The sequence below is a fragment of the Emericellopsis atlantica genome, assembly GCF_019669845.1.
Source record: "Emericellopsis atlantica unplaced genomic scaffold F5Z01scaffold_7, whole genome shotgun sequence".
In the NCBI taxonomy this organism is placed as follows: domain Eukaryota; kingdom Fungi; phylum Ascomycota; class Sordariomycetes; order Hypocreales; family Bionectriaceae; genus Emericellopsis; species Emericellopsis atlantica.
The window spans coordinates 680,266-697,451 of record NW_025764709.1 but is presented as its reverse complement, the minus strand read 5'-3'; the positions used below and the strand labels follow the sequence as shown (position 1 = coordinate 697,451).

Below are 17,186 nucleotides of genomic sequence, written 5' to 3'. Positions count from 1 at the left end.
CTCTATGGGTTGAGGGGTCAATGGTTTGGCAGTATTATTGTTTCTCTCTTATAATCAAGAGATCTATATCATCATACTGATACAACAAAGGTTCTCGACTAGATGACTACAACCAGACAGTGACGCCCAGTACGGCCGCGATCAGAGTGGCGCACATGGCCATGGTCTGACCACGACCACCACTCGAGTCCGCATCCTCAGTCTCCTCACTCCCCGCATCACCAGTCGCTGTGCCAGACTCGTCGGCATCCCCCGTGGTGGATGCCTCGCCCGAGGAAGCCGTCTTGGTCGAGTCTCCCTGGTCCGTCGCGGTAGACATGGCGGCTACGAGCTCGGCGTACGCGGTGACGGTCTCGTCCAGCCTGGGCAGCCGTGCGTCGCCGTCAATCTGCCACCAGCCGCCCTCGGTGGACGTCGGACAGGCACGGGTCGAGACGTGGTCCGGGTCATAGTCGTCGCGGCTGACGCCCGTCGGGTTGTTGCTCTCCCACTTGGTCTTGAGGTTCTCAAAGTCGGGCGACACGGGTGTCGGCGTGCCCTTGCGCGTCCAGTTGTCAAAGACAGTCTCGTCGTTCTTGCTGGGGTCCCCCACGGGCGGGCCGTACGAGATGATGCCGTAGTTGTTCTGCTCCTGGATCCACTCGTAGATGATGGCGCCGCTCCAGTCGTCCACCATGTGCTTGCCAAAGATGGCGTCCATGTCGTCCCAGAGCCGGGGCCCGGGCACGTTGCAGCCCGTCTCGGAGAAGAAGATGGGCACGGGGAAGTCCTTGGCGTACTTTTGCAGCTGCGCGTACGACGACTCCTCGTACGTGCTGGGGTCGCACCACGAGTACGAGTTGAGACCAAAGAACTCAATCGTCTCGGACGAGTTGCCGCCGCAGGTCAGGTAGTCCTGCAGCATCGGCCTCAGCTCCGCAATGTCCGCCGCCGTGTAGCCGATGGGGATCTTGCGGTACTTCTTGTCGTCGCGGTACGCGCGCATGTCGCGCACGGCCGCCTTGAGGAAGGGTGCGCCAGGCGAGTCCTCCTTGGCCGCAATGTTCTCGTTCCCGACGAAGAAGGCGAGCACGTTGTCGTAGCCCTCGAACGCATCCATCACCTTGGCGAACCGCTTGTACTGGCGGGTGCTCCAGCACTGGTTGGACTTTTTGCGCCAAGTTAGCACACGCGCGCGAGGACGAGGGTGAGTTCAAAGTCAGAGGGGGCTGCTTACAGGTGTAATGTACGTGTCGAACGTGTCCAGGCCAATGAGCAGGTAGATGCCCGCGTCCGCAAACGCCTTCATGCAGCCGTCATGGTCGGCGTCGTCGTCGACGTGGTAGACGCGCAGAGCATTGGTTCCCAGCTTCTGCATCAACTCGGCATCGCGACGACACTGGTCGGTGTCGATGAGAGGGTCTTCTGGGCGGAGCTGATACGAGACGCCTTTTAGAAAGAATTGACTGCCATCCTTGCGGAAGAACTTGTTCCCCTTCACCTCAATGGGGTCAATGGCCGACGTCGTGGCCGCCAGGGCGAGGATCGCACCGCAAGAAAACCAGCGCATCGTGAAGCGTATTATCGACGAATGAGTGAATGAAAATTAACGAGAGCAATGAGGAGGATCGGGCCTGGGGGGCGCACCCTGGATCGGACCACAGAGCCATTATAAAGAACAGACGATGAGCCGCAAGCGTGGAGAGTGGATGGATGTCTGCAGGCGCCTAGCATGTGTGTGCCAAACAATTAATTACCCAAAACCTGTATCCTGGGTCGTACTGGAGGCGGCCAAGCTTGAAATACGGTTAACACCCCCGTTGCAGGCGGGTAACACGGGAGAATATCTGGGGGCGACGAGAGCCGCCAAGGCCAAGAGGGCCAAGGCAGACAAAAAGTCGAGCGCCCCTGAAACGCGCTCTTCTTCTGTTGGACTGTTGGTTTGCTCCGGGCTGTGGATCACTGTCTATCTCTCTCTTGGCGCATCAGCAAGACTCAACGTCGTCAATGGACGCTGTCGAACAGTTGAGTCTTGACGCGGATCCCTGCTGAATGTCGCAGGAAGGATGGGCATCGAGATGACATCGGAGGCTCTGGCCGTGCAAGCGAAATGAGCAAGAAGCAAACCTCTCTCAATCCCAATCCTTGAGTATCCCTAGAATCCTAGATGCTCTCTCGTGCATGGTGGCACAAGGTCACAAGCTCTTCGAGCCGCAGCAGATCTTGGCTTCGTCGAGTACTTACCTTGGTGGTACACGCACATGTGTCTAGGTGCTTCATCTACTCAGAATCACAAAGAGATTGACATTCGCAAGCAATGGACACTCACGCATCTTCCTCGTCTATCAGATCAACATGCATAATGCAGCACGACCACCACATCAACTGCCGCCACATGCACACCCCAATTCAATGTGTCACCAAAGACCAATAGCGCGAGACATCTTTACAAAGTATTAAGATAAGCTTTTATATAACACGGGGAGCCGCCTGCTAGTAGTAGTAGTATTGGAAACACCAAGCCTGTCATTGACTCGTCCATCCATTTGATCCATCCACCCGCCCATCCCAAAGTCGTACCAAAACTCCCCTTTCGCCAGGCTGAATGATCACAAGAACAGTATCAAAGACCACACAAGACGTCTTCAGTGCGCCCCCGCATACAGGGACGACGACGGCGGCCCATTCCCGCCACTCATGTAGCCCTGGTGCCTCCATCCGTTCCGGAGATCGGTCGGCGACCGGATCGGCTGGGGCATACTCATACCCCGACCAGCACCGGCATACTCGCTGCTCCGCTCGCTGCTGCCCGTCGTCGTGCTGCCGCTCGTTCGACTCGCCTCGGAATACCCGCTGCTCCTCCTGTCGAGTAAAGGGGGTGGACTCCCGCCCGGCTCCGCAAAGTCGTACGACCGCGTCTGGTACAGCGCTGGTGGTACTGGCTGCTGCTGCTGACGCAGACTCATCTGCGCAAAGGCATGGTGCGGGATGCCATGCCGCGCGCCGCCCTGCTGGTCCTCGTAGCGATGCACGCAGTGGGGCTCCGCGATCCCACAGTGGTCGCGTAGGACCTCGTACGTGCGTCGCTGCACCTCGAGCGCCGACGGCCGCTCAAACGGGTTGGCGGCCAGCATCTCGGCGACAATGTGCAGCATGGGCGTGAAGCCGCGGAACACATGGGCGCCGTCGTTCCGCGTCGTCGCGCCCCCCCTGCTCTCGGACGCCTTGCGCGCGGCGTCCTTGGCCAGGCTCGTCATCCACTCCTCCACCTGGCCGAGGTTCTTGTGGAAGGACGTGTCGAGGACGGCGCCGCCGCGACCGCCCTTTTTCAGCTTGGCCGAGCGGAAGCTGGCAAACTTGCTGGTGGAGCGCTTGAGGAGAAACGAGAGCAGCTCGAGGATGATGCAGCCGAGCGAGAAAATGTCGGCCTGCTGCGATGGATTCGGGATAGGGAGCTGATTTTGGGCGTTGGTGCTGCAGAAGCCATCACGTTGCTCGGGCGACACGGACAGCGAGGCCAGCACGGTCTTGCGTGTGGGCGGGCTGCCTGGTCCCGACGGTTGGAACCATTGTTCGGGGGCGGCGTAGTCGTACCATTCCCGGTCAAAGGTTGTCTTCTCCGCCTTGCCAGACGATGCGTCGGGGCTGAGGCGCGCCGGATCGACGAGGAAGATGTTGTGCTTGTTGGTGAAGAGGATGGCGGATGGTTTGATGTAGCAGTGCGCGCGATGCGTGACGTGCAGGGAGCACATGGTGTCGACGAGGCAGAGGATCCAGTTCATGATGATCTCCCTGCGGTCCTTCTTGGGTAGCCCTTTGTACGCCGAAGGCGTGCCGCCGAGGAAGGTCTTGAGGCTGTATTCGCTGATGGGGGTGAGGAGGATGTATCCGTACCCTTGGTGGGTGTACGAGCCCCAGTACGACACCATGTGTTCGCTCTGGACGGTCTTGATGATGCTGACCATTTCGAGGAACTCTGTCATCGGCATGGAGCCAGGTGTCTTGCCCAGGGTGTACCTCCTGCGCGTGAAGACGCCGCCGGGGACATTGGGCAGCCTGACCTTGTCGACGTGATGGCCCTTTGTGGGCAAAGGGGGTACCCGCTCGACGACATCAATGGGCACCTGTTCGGTGTCCTCGTAGGTCTGATGCTCGCCCTGCTCGATGGTCTTGAGAATGTACTGGCCCTGGCGCTGCTGAAACTTGCGGTTCACCCGGTCGTTGTTGACCTCCATCAGCGACAGACGCTCAATGTCCTCGAGGGAGAGCGGCAGCTCCTCGTCGTCCCAGCCATCGTCGATGATGCCAAAGATCTGGTCGGGCACGCCGACGTCGACCAGGATCAGGAACAGCTTCTTGGCGCCGCTCTGTATGGCTTCCAGGTACGTCCTCTCGGTGAGGGCCTCCGCGGTAAACCCCACGGGTCGGTCCAGCTGGTCGACCTCATCGCCCTCGAGGTGCTGGACGATGAAGGCCCTGGTGACGGTGGCATCGATGCGCTCCGGAGTCCACCATTGTCCCATGGTCGGTGGGCGCACGCAGCTCACTCAGTATGAGGTGAAGGCATGTCAGTCGTGCCGGATGTGATCCGACAGGCGTATGTGTGGTCCAGCTGGGTGCACCGTGCGACACCCTCGATGTTGGTGAGTGAGTAGGCACGGTCGTGGGAGAAGTTGACAGGCAATCCTGACGCTGAAGAGGGTGAGATCGTGTGCTCACTATAAGGTATGTCTGGTGAAGGACGGAAGGCCCTTATCTGGGAAATTTCCAGCCCACGCCGCCGGCCCCGGTGATGGAGCGATGGAGGGGTCATGATTGGCGGGGAGGGCCATCAACGGGCGCTGATAAGGATAGGACTTCCCATTTGAACCTCGTCCAGCCATGCGACATGTCCTCATTCAGCAGACGCGCTCTCCGGTCTCCCCAAAAGCCACGCCGTTTTGCCCATAGTCTCTGCATGTCGCCGCGTGCTTCGGCCTCGCGGTGGGTCGCGGTGGCCAGCACTTCTACCTACTCTACGTACGTACTAATCCCCGTACCAGAGTGTAGATCCTCCACGCGACTGGACTTGCCCACGCAGCATAAAACCTAGACCCGACCGACCTCGTTCCAGGCATCCAGCAACAGAAAGTCCTCGACTGCTGGACATCGTCATAGGCACATGTTCCTCCAGCGTCGGCGCGCACGAGTTCGTCCCCAATCCATCTCTGCGGGCGCTCGAGGTGGGGTTGGGAATCATATCATGCCACCACCACGGCACCAATGCCCGCTGCGACAATAGTTCGCAGGTGCCAGACGTCGTCTTCTCGGTTGCAGACGGCTAGCGAGCCGGCCCATACCCTCGACACGAGAACTACACGAGGCCCAGTCTGCGCGCTCCAGGGTACTCTGGATCCGCCCGCACGGACTGGACGCTGTCATACGTAGCGGCCGTTCAGGCCATGCCAGCGCCCGCACAGCTGCAGCGGCACGTTGCTTGCCAGCGGGGTGGTTGGTGGTGGGAAATGCCAGTTCGCACAGGTGGCTTTGACAGTTTGACTACCTCCATGCTACCTATCCATGAAGCAGAGCATCTGTATGCTATTCTGACATTGGACTCGGTACGTGCTATTCGTAGTGCCCTCATCAGAGCCTCAGAGGGAATGACGTCATCTCTCTACTATGGGCGACAACCGGCGCCTAAAGATGGAACGGACACTCAATGACTGACCACAGACTCTATAGTTCATTTAATGTACTTGGTGCTTCAAGAACCGACCTGCCAGATACGACCCCACTAAGCTGATGAACCGTCCACCGCGAACCACTGGTACAAGAGACCAAGCAAATACCCACCCTGCATCGCTCCCCTACATCAAGCCATCTTGGCCCCCTGAGTGGCCAACTTATCCGCCGCAATGTTGCCCGGATCATTGGCATGCCCCTTTACCCATTTGAACATGACCAGGGCGCCCATCTCCCTCTTGTCGGCCATGAGATCCAGAATCTTCTCCACGAGATCTCTGTTCTTGACCTCCTCGCCCTTGGACGTCTGCCAGCCCCGGGCCTTCCACCCCACGGACCACTCCGTCACGCACTTGATCGAGTAGGCGCTGTCCGAGAAGATCTGCACCGACGCATTGCGCGGGGCGAGCTCCAGGGCGCGCTGGATCGCCGTCAGCTCCGCGCGCTGGTTCGTTTGCAGAGGACCCTGCAGCCGTTCCGACAGGTTGCGCTCGTCTCCGTGGCCGAACCACACGCCCACCCCGGCGCGGGCTCCCACCTTGCCGTTCGACGACGAGGCTCCGTCAGTGTAGATTGGGATGACATCGCCATTGTGTGTGAGCGTGTCGTCGCGCTTGGCCTGGGCGCTGGTCTCCTCCTCGGTGTTGGCATTGGTCTCAGACCCGGACTTGAGCGCCAGGTTCACGTCCGCGCCCAGGGCGTCGATCGCAGCCTTGTTGCCGTGGGCAATGATGTACTCAACTGCCTCCTCCTTGGTGAAGAACTTCTTGTACTTGGGGCCCTTGGTGCCCTTGATCGCCTCGCTCGCTTCGGCCCAGTCCGTGTAAATGCCTGTCGGTTCGCCGACCGCTACAGCGTAGTACTTTGACGGTGCGTCCTTGGAAGGGGCCACGTGCTTCCCGGCAGCCCAGGCCTTTGCGTCGCTCAGTGAGGAGAACTTCTTGTCTGCTTCGTCGTCAGTGTCCATGCTCTCGTACTCTTCGTTACCCAGCACTCACAATGCGCTCCCTTGAAGCCCCACGTCTGCTCCGTACATTCCGCCCACGTCTTGTATACGCCAGGAACATGGCCTGCCCGCACGGCGTAGAATTTGGCCTCTTCCGTCTTGTCTGTCTTGCGTTTTTTGGTATCCTGTCTCGCGTGTGCGGAAGACGACACCTCCTGCACGGCCTCTGCGGGCCTCTTGCGTGCAACAGCCGGCATACTGGATTGTAGGGTCGGGAGAAGTGTCGATATGGTCGTGGCGGCTAGTGGGTTGGATGCGGACGAAGAGGACGAGAAGTAGAACCAAGTCGCTCTCTTCACATATTTAGCTGTCGTCAAGTGCGTCGGGCAAAGGCGCAAAGGGAGTTGCCAGAGAGCCGTCGTCCTGGTCTGCGACAGGACCTTGCGTCAGCGTACCGTTTGCTGATGTGGGAACAAAGGGACCTACCGGGCGCACGAGCAGGTGCTGGCTGATGCAGAGACGATCGTAGGCAAGGAGTCAATAATTCCGCATGGCGCTCAAATTAGAGCTGGTCTGAAGCGCGAGGGCGCAACGCAGCCGCCACTTGTTGTTGCTGTTGCCTTTGTTGACTGCTGGTTGTTCCGGAACGATTGACGGACCTCTTCCGGTGGGGCCACGACCAGCTACTTAATTAGCTGCACGTACGAGTTGAGCTTATTTCGTGATCATTGACGTAAAGGAGCGTTTTCTAATTGCATATCTCTCGAAACAAGGCTATACAATTCTCAGAAGATAGTGAAGTATACTTCTTTCCCTCAGGGGGGCAGATCTCAAGAATACACTCCTCGCCCTGCCCTGACACTTGCGGTGGTGGTACTTGTCGGACTCGCTGATAATGAGCTCGTCGCAAGCGTCGGTGTGGTGCTTGTCGACGCCGCCGTTGATCTTATCTACGTGTGTGTTAGGAGAAGCATAAGCAGTCTACTCCTCGGAGGTCTCTGATCTTCGAGGATCATACGTCTGACATGATTACATTGCCCGCGCTCGCGATAGTTATCGTCAAGATGGGCTGATTGCAGTGTTTGTTTGGTGCTTTCGCGGCTAGGTTCGCGGTGGCGTAGCGACGTTTACCCAAGTACCAAAGCCTCTGTCATCAGGCTTATACACTAATGTGTCTGTATTATATTTATTCTATTCTTCGACCTAAGGTGGTGTAGTGGTCAAGCATCCTGGGGTTGACGTGCGGGGACGCCTACTTGGCAGAACCGTACCCTTCGGGGGCACAGGGACCCGGGTTCAAATCCCGGTCTTAAGGGACTCCCTTTTTGTGGACCTTTTTATGGGACCCAGGTTCGAATCCCGGTCTCAGGGACTTGCCTTTTTTGTTTTTTCCTCCTGAAAACTACTCCGTTAGGTCATTAAGATGTGTTTGAGAGCCTACTGCACCATTTCCTCCAAGTCAACTGGGACCTACCGGGCGCACGAGCAGGTGCTGGCTGATGTAGAGACGATCGCATTGCGCTCAAATTGAAGCTGGTCTGAAGCGCGAGGGCGCAACGCAACCGCCTCATGTCCTTGCAGTTGCTTTGTTGAGTGCTGGTTGTTCCGGGGGCCACAAACAGCTGCACATAAAAATTGAGCTTGTTTCGTGATCATTGACGTATTTAATCGAGCGTTTGCTATTTCCTTGTTTCTCAAAAGAAGGTTATAGAAGCCTCAAGAGAACAATGAAGTGTCACTCGCTATTTCGCTCTTCGATCCTTTCCACATAGTATGCGTGAACAAAGAAAGCCACATATAACGCGCTCAGTTGGCCTGGCGCGTCTGAGCTATCCGGTGGCGCCTAAGCTGATGTATAAGGAGTATCTTGCCACAAAGAGTCACAAGCGCTCACATATGAAGTTAAGAGGAATTGTAGTCGAAATAAGGACCGTTCGTCGAGCTATAGTACCACCAAGCGCCATGTTAAACTCTGCCAAAACACAATGTACCCCCTTCAAAGACCTAACACTGTGAACCATGGCTGACAGCTGAGGGCTGTCTATCCCTTCAATCCCCGATAAGTATGGATGCCAAGAAAAACAGTAACAGTATTCACACCGCCTGTTGCAAGTACAACCTTGTGCCTTCTCTTGTCGCGCTGTCGATGTGGTCGACAGGTCGTGGGGCCCAGCCGCGCGGGACGGCACAGTCTCATTCGGACCTGGGAGGTGGTAATCCTAAACATGAGTAGTTGGCGAGATGGGCGGCAGCTCGGGCAAACTGTCGCCTTCCCATTCCCAGGCCAGCAAGCTCCAGTTGAGCTCACGCCTCCAGAAGAGTCCCAACCCTCGTCCACCTCCGTCCGGACGATCATCAGAGCTTAGCCCCCCTGTCCCGGCAATGTGTTTGCCGAACACGACCTTCCCCATCCGCGAGTGAAGAAGCCCCATGGAGCATTGGACACAAGGTTCGTGGGTTATGTACATTTCCAACGCGTGGCACAGATAGCCGTCCTTGTTGGGATGCTCCTGCTCGTAGCAAGCTCGCTCCAAAGGAATCAGGGGTTGATCCTGGAACGCGTCGTACTCCAAGTTGGGAATATTCAGCGGTAGGCCGTTGCCCTTTCGTTCGTGTCGCACAAGCTTCTGTGCTACCATGCTCATAGCACGGAGGACCGCGTGTGTCATGGGCAAGCCGGCGTCCGAGAGGCCGTTGGGCTCCTGGTGCCAACGGGCGTCTGCGGCGAGAGCTACCAGAGACGAGCCTTCATCATCTCTTTGGACGATCACACAACCTATCGCCTCGCCAATGCCGGCTGCTCGGCCTTGCTCTGCTACCTGGTGAGCGAGTGCCATCCACAGTGAGGCCGAGTCCTTGATCTCGTCGCTACCTCTGGCGAAAACACTCGGGTGGGGGCCCAGGGGATTGTTCTTGCGGTAGACAGTGGGCCAAAACTGTGCCGACCACATGGCCGCTTGTATCTGCGAGGTCGGTGCCAGTAAGGGTATGGGGATAGCAGCGAGGAACAGCTCCTCCTCGATGCCCTCAACGTGCGCCAAGGCCTTGACAAGCTCGTCTCTAGAGAACTCCTTGACCTCCCCAACGATGATGTAGATCCAATTCGACTTGGCGGTATGGATCTGACGCCCCGCTGGGCTGTCGTTCATGAATTGTGTTTTGAGGTGAGCGGGAAGGTCTGTTGGCTTTGCACATCGGCGGAGGTGAGTAAGGTTGTTAGCTTTACTTTCGCCGTGCATGCTACGCAGGGCCCTGGGCGAGTTAGCATCATCTCTGTGATAGACGGTGGTAGACGAGCTTACTCAAGTACGACGTTAGCGGACTTTGTTGGCGCTCGTGTGATCAACGCTTGCACAATTGTGTGGTCTTGGCGAACTTCCTGCGTAGTCTTGAGCGGTATCAGGACGCCTTGCTTTAGGTGTTGAGGACTCAGAGCGTCTGTGATGGGGTTCGGGAGGACGCGCCGACGCAGCTTCGGGTCCTTGGGTGGTTCAGGTGGCGCAGTGTCTTCAGGTTCACCATCTTTGAAGCCGTCGGCTACAATTTGGTCAGAGGGTCCATTACCGAGCTGACCTTTGGCGTGAACCAAGCTGTTCGGATCCTGGTTCTCCTTGCCCACTGCGGCTGCCTCGGTCGCCATGGTGATCGGGAGGTGATCAAGAAGCGAAAACGCCCGCCTTTGGTTTTGGAACAAGATCTTTCGCTCAGTGAAACAGGCCAGGCCAGAGTGTAAACTCACTATGCCGAGGGGAGGAAGATTGATAAAGAGAGGCCGAAGGGTGTGATCCGAAGATGGTATCCTAGCCGTGTCCCAGGCAGCCGCTGCCGTCTGACCTGTCGCGAACGACCTATTTCGCCGGTCCAGAGGTTGGGGGCTATTTCCGTGAAGGGGATAGAGGTTGTGAAGAGGAAGAGTTGGGTCCTGCAAAGCTGGGCAGGCGCAGACTTGATTCGAGGCAGGCACTGGCTGTGTGGCTTGGAAGAATATTGGGCGGTAAGAACAACTTTTTAAGTAAGTCTCGCCTGTTGTCCCTCTCTGGGTAGCAGGTAGCCTGGAACAGCGAAGTGGAGGCAGTTGGTGGCTTGCGGGACGTTTGTGCTGATGTTTGCTGAGGAAGGAGCCAACAAGGCCACAAGGTGTCTGACGACGATGGAACGGCTATGACGGAAGAATGAGTGAGAGTCAAAGCACGAATGCGGGAGAAAGTAGGCTCACCTGAAGGTGAAGTGCGAGTTTTACTTGAGGGCCCGGGCAAATGAGTTCCAAACTTGTTGGTGACTGAAGTTTTTCGGTGGTACAAAGTGCAAACAGAAGATGCGTGCTTGCTGGGCGATAATTTCTGGCACACCCTGGGAATCTTGAAGCTGGAAAACGGAGTGGCTCCAGTGACTGATCAGACTCGCTGCATAGTAGTAGTCAGTTTGACTGTGTATCTCGTAGATTTGCACCTTGAAACGTCATTAGGCTCAATGATTGTTTCTCGAATGTGAAGTCGAAGCGTGTTACTACTGCTAGTGACGGCCCCGCATTCTACTGTATTGAGCCTAGTTTGATCGACAACCTGTGAGTTTGCAAAGTCGCGCTAACATAATCGACTTGATCATTTTCCTTACCCTACATGCTCACTGAAACTGATTATGAAAATAACGCGAGGCCATGTTGATGGTATGTCCAACATGAGGTTCAGAGTTGATAATGTCACATACCTTAGCCATACCTTACACAGCCGTGCCAGGAGACCGGTGATATCCTCTCGGCTGTTACCCTTATACTCGTTCCTCGTTATTGACACCTACCGCTGAACAAAGTGCTCTGTGGAAAGAACGAGGTAGGGCTCCGTGATTTTCATCAAAGTTACCATCGATACCAAAACTATTAAGGATCGTGTTCCCGCAGTAATTGAGCCCTCCGTCGATTTTGTCCTTCCACGCCACCTCTTCTACTATATTGTCTGGATCTTCAGTGCCGAACCAGAAATTATGTACTCGACCGTCGATACCCCCAGTTTATTGCGGGATCTAGAGGCGCTTTATGAGGCAGTCGCTTGCCGTGGATGTGTCCGTCTGCCTCGTACTTGGCGTATGCGCCGGGCGCTTGAGTACCTCAAAGAATGTCTCACCAGACTCGTAGTAGCTATGTTCAGTGCGGAAGACAACAAGCCCCCAATGCAAGGATGCTTATGACTACCATTTGAGTCAACCAGTTGTCTAAGATACTCTCGTGGCAGGCGGCCATCTGCAGTCCTAGTGAAGGCCGCATCGACTGGGGAGGGGTCCGTCATGAGCATCTAGGAGTACGAGACTACTCTAGCTTGTAGTTGAAAATGCATTACAGAAGGTGCCTTGCAGTCTAAGGCGAGGGGTTTGCTTTCTACCTTAGGCAGCATACACGTGGCGAGCGACGCCTGCCCAGTGTCGCCTCCTCGTCCTCCGTGATTGACAACTGATTGTTGATTGTTGGCGTTTTCAGATGCTACTGTTGTGCAAGAAATGCCATATGCAGCATCGGGAGGCTGCCCCCAACAATGTACCGGTAGGTCTACGTTTTGCTTGGGACACCGTGTCAGCCTTGTCTCCAGGATGGCCGAACGCGTTCTTCTATACCAAGAGACCCTTGGGGCAGAGGAACGACTTCAATCTGAAGTGTTGGGGTCGCGCATAGTACAGACACATTAGGCACATGCATGTTGCTATGGGCTGTGTCGCCCGAGTCAAGACGCCAGCTACACCAGCCGTGCCTTTGATGTGGCTGCACGAACGAACCTTTCCACCTACGGCGAACGCGCTTATGCGTTGCGGCAGAAGAGGATGTCGTGGGGGGCAGTTGCTTCGGATGCAACACTGAGGCGTCCTACTTGGGACGCGGGCGGGTTGCGCGCCTCGCTTTCGTGGCCATTCTCTGTCACATCTGGGTCTTGAGCACCTGACGCACCTCAAGCTGGGGGGATGGCGACTGGCGAGAAGACAGCGCTGCGGCACGCGATGACGTGGGAGGTAAGCCGCGACGCAGTGAAGGCGCGGCAGGATTCAGGAATACGGAATTGTGGATATCCGTGCCATTGATGATTGACCGCGGTGCGGAGAAGCATTTTTTGATTTTGATTTTGGGGTTTCACAGTCGACAGTGAACTTGAGCGACATCGGCGCTCCAAAAGCTAATATGTGACATTGCGTCGGTGTTCACTTCAAGTCGAGGCCTTTGCAAGAGACCAACATGTCGTCCAACCAGGAGTATGTGTTGCAGGCAGTTCTTGGTACATGGCTGGACGGTGTTCAATGAGGCTCATTCAACATCACTGAGCCTCAGCCTTCCCGAGGGAACGAGCAGTATACGTACGAATACAGCAGTGGTAATTAGCAGTTGTTTGTATGCATTTCTCCAAACCCAGCTGAAACAAATTCAGCTTGTCAAATCTGGCTGTCAACGTTGGTTATCGCTAGTAGGAGACTCGCCGCTTGTTTCGGGGGTGAATACCTTAGTTTGAGTCAAAAGGAGTAGTCAACCAAATTACGGCCCTTTTACTGCTAGACCTTCCCCGCAGTTGAGGGGACTCGCGCAAGCGCCGTTGCCGGCGGCGACTTTCTCTCCAAGTCCAAAGGGGGTACATTTTTAATTGTAGGTATCGATGAATCTCATTTTGGAACCTGGGGCTTGCCTGTGCTCTCGATAGAGTTCCAATTACAGAACTATTTAAAACAGTTGATACATAGGTGACAGAATGGCGGTACTTACTTTGGGGTCTGCCACCCCATGCAGTGATCAGGGTTTCTGTGATGGTGGTTGCAGCTGCACCTGTACGTGCTTTTACCCAGTAGATCGCGCCTAGTTTCAGCAATGATTCGTCTGGGGTGGAATTGGGGGTGCTCCAGTCATGGTGTAGGGCACACTTGTGTAATTAGGCGGCGCGGAGACCGGTGGCCTTTCTGAAAGTGTGTGTAAGAAGATGTGGTAAAGCCTCATCAAACGGGATATTCTGCCGTCTGCTTGTGCCTCCGCCAGGTTTGTAAATATCTAACCTGGCAGATCCCCTTTGAAGCTTGAATTCATCACCTCTGATTCTGTAAAAGCCTCTGACCGCCTCTCAACCTTTTGCTTCTGTCTTTTCCCTGCCCATTCAAACTCCATTTCGTAGTCTCAAGCGACTACTTGTACCAGTGTAGCGAGACACGAGCGGGATTCGGGCCATCGGCCGAGTCGCATTCGAGTCGGGACAAAAACTTTCTGAATACCGGGCACACCAGACTCATACGCCTCGAAGTTTACTACCTCTACTCATCGACAAAGTTGAACGAAAAGCTTCCGTCCGCCCAATTGGCATTGCGTCACACAGGTACGCAAGGGTTCTATCGCTCCTTTGTGGCGACATCGTCTGACACGACCGCTCGGACAGAGTTCAGCCTCGTTGCACGTCTGCGTCTTCCGACTCTGGCGGGAGGAAACCTACGAATAGCGAATCCGACATCGCACACGCAGGCTGGCTGGCTGCGCAGCACAGGCTACAGCCAGCAGACCTGCCCTCCGACCCACCCGCTGGGCCCCTGCACTGCGCCGACGCCCACGCCCTGCGATCCAGGGTCTTGGCTTCCCTGCTAGGCTCCTGTCGGACAAAGAGCCTCTGACCAATCACGCGCGGCTATTGGACTTGTTGAGTTCGGGCTCTTGGAACCACGCGCCGGTCGCTAGCTCCCAGTGCATAGAGCGGTACCTGCGATACCCGCTTCCACGCACCAAGCACTCAGGTACCGGCCTACAAGCGCACCCTGACCTCATCGAGCCCTCGGCGCGACTGGACTAGACCCAAAAGAAAGATGCCTTCCACGGTCTTACTCCAAGGTGTGTGAATTCCCATTTGCGAGATATTAGGTTGGGTCCAGCTGGCCAACAAACACCACACTCCTTCTCATACATCCCTCTGTTCTACTTTTTTGCTTTCTCAATAATACCGTCCAACTTCACTTGATACAGCTCTACTCACCTGACACCTTCTTGCGACTCTATTCTCGTCGCCACATCACTGAACAGCTCTTCCAGATTTCTCCTTCCCCAAAGCCAAGCAGTCAGCGCTGGCGAAGAAGACTGTCATGGGTGGCCACCTCGGTCAAAATCCGTCCAAGTCCTCCTCGCCCTCTCCCAAGACCGTCGAATTTTCCGATAGACATGCCTTTCTTCCGCCTCCCGCACGCGATGCGGTGATTACCTCTCATCCACAACAACTCCAGCCGGCCATGGCGTCTGTGATGCGCGCCACCAGTGGGAGCGCAACGCACGACCTCACCGAAACACCGAATGCGCGCAGCGTCAACTCCACAGCGCCCAGTTCGCCTCGCATGTATGCACCTTTTCTCTGGGACGATGCTGTGTCATTCTCATGCACACATCGACGAAGCTTAACGGACTGCGCTGACAAAGATCCTCACAGTCCTCCTCTCCGTCAAAACTCGGGTACACAGACGCCTCGAGTGCGCCCACATGCGACAACGCTCAACATCCCGGGCATGACCCGTTCCAAGGTGTCACCGGACGGCAGAATTCCCCAACGCGACGTGGCGGCGAAATTGGTTATTGTCATGGTCGGCCTTCCAGCACGAGGAAAGTCATACATCACCAAGAAGTTGCAGCGCTACCTTTCCTGGCAACAACACGAGTCGCGAATTTTCAACGTCGGTAACCGCAGACGTATCGCCACTGGAAGAAAGGCTTCTGTGCATCCCAAGCTTGCACCAGAGCCAGCATGTCTCGACCCGCCTGTCGAGGCTGCTGCTATACTCCTCAATGGCCTCCCGCGATCCAACGGCTCGTCAGCGTTCGCCGAGCCACCAGGGTTTGATCTGAATGGGCGTTTCGACAGGGAAGAAAAGAGGAAGGCGCAAGAGGCAGAGGTGCATGAGGAGGAGGAAGAGGACCAGTCCGCGCAGTTTTTCGATCCTAAGAATGAGAAGGCTGCCGCCATGCGGGAGCAGGTGGCAATGGATACGCTGGACGAGCTGCTCGACTATCTACTGGACGGAGGTGGCTCGGTAGGGATTCTCGACGCCACCAACAGCACCATTGCTCGCCGCCAGCGCATTGTGGACCGCGTCAAGGAGCGGGAGCCCAAGCTTGGCATACTGTTCATCGAGAGCATCTGCACCGACGAGACCCTGCTCGAGGCCAACATGCGCCTCAAGCTCTCTGGACCAGATTACCGTGATAAGGATCCGGTTAAATCTCTTGCGGATTTCAAAGCCCGTGTCGAAGCTTACGCCAGCGCTTACGAGGAGCTGGGCGAGTATGAGGAAAAACGGGATTTCCAGTACATCCAGATGATTGACGTTGGCCGCAAGCTCATACAGCACCGATTGACGGGATTTCTCAGCAACGGGATTGCAACCTATCTTGGTAGCTTCAATCTCTCGCCCCGCCAAATCTGGATTACTCGCCACGGCCAAAGCGTGGACAATGAGCTTGGCAACTTGGGTGGGAACTCGCCGCTGACCGAGCGAGGGCACTGTTACGGCCAAGCGTTGCACAGGTTCATCACAATGAAGCGCCAAGAATGGCTCATTGAGCAGAAGAACAAGCTCGCACAGGCATCCTTCCCACCGGTTCCTGGCGACAACACTCCCCCATATCCGGACAGCAATCGCGAACTCGACGAGAAGAACTTTTGCGTGTGGACTTCGATGCTCCGGCGCAGTGTGGAGACTGCTGAATACTTTGACGCTGACGACGACTACGACGTCAAGAACTGGGAGATGCTCAACGAACTGAATACGGGCCAGTTCGAAGGCATGACCTATGCAGAGATTGCAAAGAAGTATCCGCAGGAGTACAAGAAACGAGCTGCGGACAAGCTCAACTACATCTACCCTGGCGTGGGCGGCGAGGGCTACCTCCAGGTTATCAGCCGGTTGCGAGACATGGTGCGCGAAATTGAACGCATCACCGACCACGTCCTCATTGTTGGGCACCGTTCTGTCTGCCGTGTCCTCATGGCCTACTTTATGGATCTCACACGGGAGGACATCACCGACATGGATGTACCTCTCGGTATGCTGTACGCGATCGAGCCCAAGCCGTACGGCATCGCCTTCCACGCCTATCGCTACAACGAGGAGCTGAGCACTTTCGACGAGCTCCCCAACTACAAGCCGCAGAAGGCTGCCCGTGGCAGCGTCTAATTGCGCCGATATCCCGTACCCCCAACCAAATCTCTTGACATGACTATTGTACACACGACAGCGGATTTTGACACCACGAATAAGACGGCGTTGAACGGAATTGATACCAGTGGACACACCCGGCACAACATGCGAGTACCGGTGGTCCAAATGTTTTTTTTTCTTTGCTTTTTCTTTCTTTTGCTTTCCATGATCTCGTACGCCAACCGCGACGGAACAGGGGCGTACAGGCGGATGGCGGCGTTTAGATCGATTTGTTGAGTCCAATGAGACACGAAACGGTCGACGGAGTATGGTCGGATTTTTCGTAATTCGGGGGAATCTGGAGTCACACCTCTCACCTCCTGACACTTTTGGCGGTCATCTCGCCGACGAG

At 56.1% G+C, this 17,186-nt stretch overlaps 4 protein-coding genes across 4 annotated transcripts; 1 reads left to right on the top strand and 3 right to left on the bottom strand.

Annotated features, from left to right (window-relative positions):
• Positions 1-106: 106 nt before the first annotated feature.
• F5Z01DRAFT_618678 (glycoside hydrolase family 72 protein) lies at positions 107-1,549 on the bottom strand (the record flags this gene model as incomplete). Its single annotated transcript, XM_046261047.1, has 2 exons — positions 107-1,147; positions 1,217-1,549. 2 exons carry the CDS (start codon positions 1,547-1,549, stop codon positions 107-109), a joined length of 1,374 nt encoding a protein of 457 aa, XP_046120332.1.
• Positions 1,550-1,728: 179 nt separating this feature from the next.
• Positions 1,729-4,502, bottom strand: F5Z01DRAFT_680345 (kinase-like domain-containing protein; the record flags this gene model as incomplete). Its single annotated transcript, XM_046265591.1, has 4 exons — positions 1,729-1,913; positions 2,747-3,020; positions 3,051-3,453; positions 3,490-4,502. 4 exons carry the CDS (start codon positions 4,500-4,502, stop codon positions 1,729-1,731), a joined length of 1,875 nt encoding a protein of 624 aa, XP_046120331.1.
• A 4,267-nt stretch (positions 4,503-8,769) lies between these two features.
• Positions 8,770-10,759, bottom strand: F5Z01DRAFT_509019 (cytidine deaminase-like protein). The gene is made up of 2 exons (XM_046260328.1): positions 9,952-10,759; positions 8,770-9,901 (listed from the first exon to the last, which is right to left on the bottom strand). Exons 1-2 carry the CDS (start codon positions 10,287-10,289, stop codon positions 8,869-8,871), a joined length of 1,371 nt encoding a protein of 456 aa, XP_046120330.1. The 5' UTR covers positions 10,290-10,759; the 3' UTR covers positions 8,770-8,868.
• A 4,116-nt stretch (positions 10,760-14,875) lies between these two features.
• Positions 14,876-16,810, top strand: F5Z01DRAFT_672390 (histidine phosphatase superfamily; the record flags this gene model as incomplete). Its single annotated transcript, XM_046264807.1, has 2 exons — positions 14,876-14,979; positions 15,070-16,810. The coding sequence occupies 2 exons, from the start codon at positions 14,876-14,878 to the stop codon at positions 16,808-16,810; spliced, it is 1,845 nt and encodes a 614-aa protein (XP_046120329.1).
• Positions 16,811-17,186: the final 376 nt, after the last annotated feature.

Excerpts from the sequence above, each read along its gene's own strand:
- F5Z01DRAFT_509019 (XM_046260328.1), bottom strand. The coding sequence starts at position 10,289 with ATGGCGACCGAGGCAGCCGCAGTGGGCAAGGAGAACCAGGATCCGAAC. Across the intron at positions 9,902-9,951 it reads TCCGCTAACGTCGTACTTGA|GGCCCTGCGTAGCATGCACG; the intron begins GTAAGCTCGTCT and ends TAACTCGCCCAG.